The sequence below is a fragment of the Petaurus breviceps genome, unplaced genomic scaffold, assembly GCF_028583685.1.
Source record: "Petaurus breviceps papuanus isolate PSGF00001 unplaced genomic scaffold, PetGlider_PUasm1.0 90769, whole genome shotgun sequence".
In the NCBI taxonomy this organism is placed as follows: domain Eukaryota; kingdom Metazoa; phylum Chordata; class Mammalia; order Diprotodontia; family Petauridae; genus Petaurus; species Petaurus breviceps.
In genome coordinates, this window is record NW_027187341.1 from 94,176 (window position 1) to 100,882 (window position 6,707).

The window sequence follows — 6,707 nt, forward strand, 5'->3', positions numbered from 1 at the left end:
GAATTCACGTTTTATCTAAAACGATATAGGATAGCAAGATCATCACATGGGGGGGAGGGGGAAGGGGAGGCATTTAGGACAAAAGGAATAGAATTGGTGGAAGAATCCTAAAATGGTACAGTGTGAAGAAGGCGCTGGAGTTTGAAGATGTGAGTTAGAATTCTAGTGCTGGCTTTTACTATGCCACAAAAAGGAGGGTCAATCTATAGCAGATACAAAGCACTTGGCAAACCTTATAGTACTACATAAACATGAATTATTAGAAATATCTAGGCGACAGTGGGGAAATCACTTGACCCCTTTTGCCCTCAAAACGAGGGGGTTAGTCTAATAGCCTCTGACACCTTTTTCCACCCTGAATCCAAAGAACTCTCACCACTGAGCAGAAACGCACCTAAACCTTTAGAAACTGTCCATTTTGCTTTGCTCCCATAGTATCAACAACAAGCAACAAGTAGCCCCCCCTCCCTCCTTCATGAGACATAAGTGAAAACTGCTCTCTCTCTCTCTCTCTCTCTCTCTCTCTCTCTCTCTCTCAGAGAAGAAAGGAAAGTTGCTGCGAAGGAGCCTTTGGGTCTGTGGCTGTGAAGCTGTTGCCGTGCGTCACCTCTCCGCGATTCTCCCCCCTCCCTGCACACTGTGGGAAGTGTTCCCTAACTGGTGCTGGGAACGAGGTAGGAGAAGGAGTGTGCTCCGTGTGATTGCCCAGTGAGCTGAGCTGCAGTCTCTGCTGCAAGTTGAGCTCTTCAGGCTCCTGCGGGAAAAGGATCACTAGGTACCTGGGTCAGGGGGCAGAGAGTGGAACAATGCCAACGTCCTCCCTATGCCCTGGCCTTTCATCTCTCCCCCATTTGAGCCCTTTGTTAATTGATGTGCCTGTGACTATTGGCTGAAGTTCTCCCGGTGATTTGCATGAACGAAGAGGGAGTGTCTTCTGCTGCTTTCACATCAGTAGCTAAATGACTGCAGTTTCACTGGGAATGAACTGCCCAGGGAATGAGAGGCGCTCACGAACCCTAGGAGTCAGCTGGCTGCCGGAGAACAGGCAGCAGCCTCTGGATATGGGGCATCTCTACGGTCCCAGGAGCAGCACCAGTCGGAGGAACCTGCCGGTAAGTGAGAGGGCTCTGAAGCCCGGGACCTCTAGACAGACAGTAGCGGGCCCCGAGGCTTTGCTTTTTCTGAGCCTTCCAGCTTGACCCAAACTTCATGCGAGCGATTGGGAAGAGGAGGGAGGGTAAAAGAGTTTGGGACAATGTCTTTATCACAAAACGAAAGCCATGGACTGGGATTGAGGGGAGGAAAGGGGGGGGGGGGTTGGGTATGGAGAATAATTTTGGAATCAAAAATATTGCACGATTGAGTCATAAAAAGGAATGGGTGCCATCCTTAAAAGCCTTTTTTAGATATACCACATTCCACAGTGGGAATGGTTTCTAGTCAATTGCAAGTGACAAATTATTTTGCATAATCATTTTTCTGTGTTTAGTTTCAGTTCCCTGGGGGAGAAGGATTAGTGAGGGTTTGTGAGAGGGTGGGGAGAGCTATCCTCCTTTTTTCAACTAGATTTGAGTTGCGTGTTGGCAATGAGAATCTCTCATCCTTCCTGCTTTAAGGGATTTATATGCTTCATGGCACGGCATGTTATTGGGAGCACCGGAGGCATGGGGATTTAAATGGGGGGGGGGGGGGGGGAGGGGGGGACACCCAGATCCACCTCTCAAGCCTTCCTTTCCCCTTCTCAGCTCCTATCCTTCCCTTCCTTTTGGTGATGCCTTGTTGCACGTGAATGAGATCTTCAGTCCTGTGCGTGTTGCAATGGACACCTGACAGCACTAGCTGCTTGTTGGATTATTTAGAGAATAAAGGGTTGGGGTCAGAAAGTAGGCGACCAGGGAAGTGGAGCTGTAAAGCCAAACTCTGTCTCTGACTGTGTCCTATAAAGCAAGCACCCTCTTCGCCAGATTGAGCATGATGCTCTGCGTGCCCAAAGCATCCCTGGCTGAGTTATTTGGGGAGGAAGGTGGTCAGGTGAGAGTAATGAGCTGCATCCCTGCTGAGTTCTATAACCCCTTGTCTCTAACTCCAATATGCTTCTCTCTGTCTGCCTGTGTGTCGTCTTCGCTATTCCTCTTCGCCTCCAGCATCTGCTACTGTTTTTCCTCTTCGTGGGACCTTTCAACTGCTTCGCAAGTTACAGTCGAGCCACAGAGCTCTTCTACAGCCTGAACGAGGGGCTACCGGCAGGAGTGCTCATCGGAAGCCTTGCTGAGGACCTGCAGCTGGTCCCCCAGGCAGCATCTGCAGAAGCAGCAGTGGCAGCAGGGAGTGAGGAAGACCAGCAATTGCACCAGCACCACCAACACGGAGAGGAACGGGATCCCCCTCTTTCCTTCAGTTTGGCGTCCCAGGGGCTGGGTGATCAGTATGTGACCCTAGACAACCGTTCAGGGGAGCTGCACACTTCTCAGCAGGAGATCGACCGGGAGGCACTGTGTCTTGAAGGAGGTGGGGGAGGGGGAGGGGGAGGAGGAGGGAGGAATGGCATCTCTGTCTCCTCCTCACCTTCCTCAGAATCTTGTGTCTTGCTCCTGGACGTACTGGTCCTGCCTCAGGAGTACTTTAGATTTGTGAAAGTGAAAATTGCCATCCGGGACATCAATGACAATGCTCCTCAGTTCCCGGTTTCCCAGATCGCTGTATCAGTTCCTGAAAATGCACCTGTCAACACCAGATTGGCCATTGAACATCCAGCCCTGGACCCAGATGTGGGCACTAATGGTGTTCAGACCTATCGCCTCTTGGATTATCATGGTGTCTTTACTTTGGATGTTGAGGAGAATGAGAATGGAGAGCGCACCCCATACCTAATTGTCATGGGGGCATTAGACAGGGAGACTCAAGATCAGTATGTAACCATTATCATAGCAGAAGATGGTGGCTCTCCACCTCTCATGGGCAGTGCCACTCTCACAATTGGCATCAGTGATATTAATGATAACTGTCCCCTTTTCACAGATTCACAGATCAATGTGACTGTGTATGGAAATGCTACAGTGGGCACTCCTGTGGCAGGTGTCCAGGCTGTGGATAGAGACTTAGGTGCAAATGCTCAGATCACCTACTCCTACAGCCAGAAGGTTCCACAGGTATCAAAAGACTTATTCCACTTGGATGAAATCACTGGAGTCATTAAACTCTTCAGAAAGATTGGGGGTAATGTCCTTCGACTACATAAGCTCACTATACTTGCCAATGGACCAGGCTGCATTCCAGCTGTAATCACTGTCCTGGTGACCATCATCAAAGTAGTTTTTCGTCCACCTGAGATAGTCCCTCGTTACATTGCTAATGAAGTCGAAGGAGTTGTTTACTTAAAGGAGCTGGAACCCATCAACACCCCAGTTGCATTTTTTACTATCAGGGACCCAGAAGATAAATATAAGGTGAACTGCTACCTGGATGGAGATGGACCATTCAGATTATCTCCCTATCAACCATACAATAATGAATACTTGTTAGAAACTGCAAAGTCTTTGGATTATGAGACACAACAGCTCTATGAGATAACTGTGGTGGCCTGGAACTCTGAGGGATTTCATGTTAAAAAAGTGATTAAAATACAGATTCTAGATGACAATGACAATGCACCTGTTTTCACTCAACCACTGATAGAACTATCTATTGAAGAAAATAATGCACCAAATGCGTTTCTGACAAAACTGCATGCCATAGATGCTGACAGTGGAGAAAGAGGTCAAGTTTCTTATTTCCTTGGACCTGATGCACCCTCATATTTTTTGTTAGACAAGGTTACAGGGATTCTGACTGTGTCTACTCAGTTGGACAGAGAAGAAAAAGAGAAGTACAGGTACACAGTAAAAGCAGTTGACTCTGGGATACCACCTCAAGAGTCGATAGCTACAGTTGCCATCACTGTGCTGGATAAAAATGACAATAGTCCTAGGTTTATCAACAAGGATTTCAGCTTTTTTGTGCCAGAAAATTTCCCAGGGCTTGGTGAAATTGGAGTAATCAGTGTCACAGATGCAGACGCAGGACGAAATGGATGGGTTGCCCTTTCAGTGATGAACCAGAGTGATATTTTTGTCATAGACACTGGAAAAGGCATGTTGAGAGCAAAAGTTTCTCTGGATAGGGAGCAACAGAGTTCTTATATTTTATGGGTTGAAGCTGTTGATGGGGGTGAACCTGCCCTCTCCTCTACTGCAAAGATAACCATTCTTCTTCTTGACATCAATGACAACCCTCCTCTTGTCTTGTTTCCTCAATCCAATATGTCTTATCTCTTGGTCCTACCTTCTACTCTACCTGGCTCACCAGTCACAGAAGTCTATGCTGTTGACAAAGATACTGGTATGAATGCTGTGATAGCTTATAGCATTATAGGAAGAAGAGGTCCTCGGCCTGAATCCTTTAGGATAGACCCTAAAACTGGTAACATCACTTTGGAAGAGACACTGATGCAGAATGATTATGGGCTATACCGCTTGCTGGTTAAAGTGAGTGACCATGGTTATCCTGAGCCCCTCCACTCTACTGTCATGGTAAATCTATTTGTCAATGACACTGTTAGCAATGAGAGCTACATTGAGAGTCTATTGAGAAAAGAACCTGAGATCAGCATTGAGGAGAAAGAACCACAAATTTCAATTGAGCCTACTCACCGAAAAGTGGAATCAGCCTCTTGTGTGCCCACTTTAGTTGCCCTGTCTGTGATAAGTTTGGGGTCCATCACATTAGTCACTGGGATGGGAATATATATATGTCTAAGGAAGGGGAAAAAGCATCACCGGGAAAATGACAATTTGGAAGTACAAATTCCACTGAAAGGAAAGCTTGACTTACATATGATAGAGAGGAAACCAATGGAGATTTCTAATATTTGATGTTTCCAAGGGAAAATCTCAGACAGATGCTTGGCCTTGGATAGGCCACAAACATAATCACAGATGTGCTGATTGGCAGTTCCAATGAAGGACAAATAATTTATAAATTATATTATATTGTAAATAACTGTTTACAAGTTTTATAAAACTCAAATTCAGGTCTTATAAAATGTGTACAGCATTTTGTAAAATGAAAAGTTAGTATTAACAGTTAGTGTACTGCTGATAAACGGCTTTCCATCATTTGCAGCTTTCATACATCAGCCAGGTCATTGAACAGAGTAAGGTAAGATATTGAAGTTTAAGTCTAAGAAGTTATTTTAACCACCAGAGGGCATCAGTTGCTCCTATGTAGGAAGGTGAGATCTTATACATGACAGGTATTGTATATGAAAATAATGACAAAGTATATTTTAAATACAGTGTTTTGAACATAAAATATACATAAATCTAAAATAAATGAAGATTTTGTTCTACTTATATGTATGATAATGAAAGGAGAAGAAATGCACTGGTAAAATAGAATGTTTATTACCTCACAAAAATAACATGTACAGTATGATTAGAAAAAAACATTAACAAGAAGTGCAATTTCTTTTCAGCAAGGATAGAGAACATTGCCATGTAATGAAAATTTGAACTGCTGAATAATGTTCTTTTCACTTCCTCTAAACTCCAATCGCTTTCTATTTGTTCTACCATTTTGCTTGGCATTTTGGGGGTGGGGGACGTGTTTACCCTTTCTTGCAGAAGATGTAAATGAAACAATTGTGCCCATGTCCAAATAGCCAGATGCAAAGGGATGGTTTGACCCTTAGTTGTCTCATAGCTGTTGAAAAAATATTTCTGTGCTTCCTCAACTTGTCTGCTGTGCTTCTCATTTGAGTTACAAATAAGATTTTACATGCTTTTTCCATTTCAGCTGTTATAGGAAAAATAGAAATCACTTTAAAATATTAGTAGTCTTAGAAGCTAATTCACATGGAATTCTAGCAATTCAGGGTTGATATTTCAAATGGGAGACTTATTATTATCATTATTGTTATTGTTGTTGTTGTTGTTTAGTTTAACTGGCTACTATTTCTGGCTTTTATTCTTTGGCTTTGGATTAGGGCCAAGAGCTGCCTATTGAGCCTGGTGGCAGATTTCTGGGATAATTTATTCTTTACTACATCCTTTGCAATGCAAGCAGCAGGTTCATCATTGATGAATCTGTTTCACCTCATTGCGCAAGCTGAGGAAAAAAAAATTCTTTCATATGAGGGTTATGGCAAATATATCTGTGTAAACAAGGAAAATGTGTCAGCTTAAAAATGGATCATTTTACTTTCCAGCATCTTATGTCTGATTGTACCAAAAGTGTTTATATGTCTGCAAATTAAAGCTATATATTTTCATAACTTCTTTCTCTTGGCTACTCTTCTGACTATAAAATTCACTGAATAGCTTTCTGAAGGTACTTGTTAACTCTGTCTTATTTAAACCTTAAGAAAGTGGTATCCTAAAAGTAAACATATTGAAAAATAGAGTTCACTTTAAAATCCTCCATCCTTACATGTGTGAGGATGTGTGCATATGTATGAAAGACTTATTTATACAAAGGAATCTATTCTGGATAACACATGCATTTAAAGAGATACCACACTTGCAATAAGGAGCATTCTTTTTGCTGTTCCCTTATTTACTATATGTTAAATTACACATACATTACTGAAATGCAATGGATTCCAGTCACTTTCATAGGGGAAAAAAGTTCTATACAAAATAAAATGAAGCAAAGCAGCCCTGTAATGTCCT

General features: G+C 43.2%; 1 protein-coding gene across 1 annotated transcript; it reads left to right on the plus strand.

Moving 5' to 3' along the window:
* The first annotated feature begins 548 nt into the window (after nucleotides 1-548).
* On the plus strand, nucleotides 549-6,310 carry PCDH20 (protocadherin 20). Its single transcript, XM_069068616.1, has 2 exons — nucleotides 549-1,112; nucleotides 2,145-6,310. Exons 1-2 carry the CDS (start codon nucleotides 960-962, stop codon nucleotides 4,908-4,910), a joined length of 2,919 nt encoding a protein of 972 aa, XP_068924717.1. The 5' UTR covers nucleotides 549-959; the 3' UTR covers nucleotides 4,911-6,310.
* The last annotated feature ends 397 nt before the right edge of the window (nucleotides 6,311-6,707 follow it).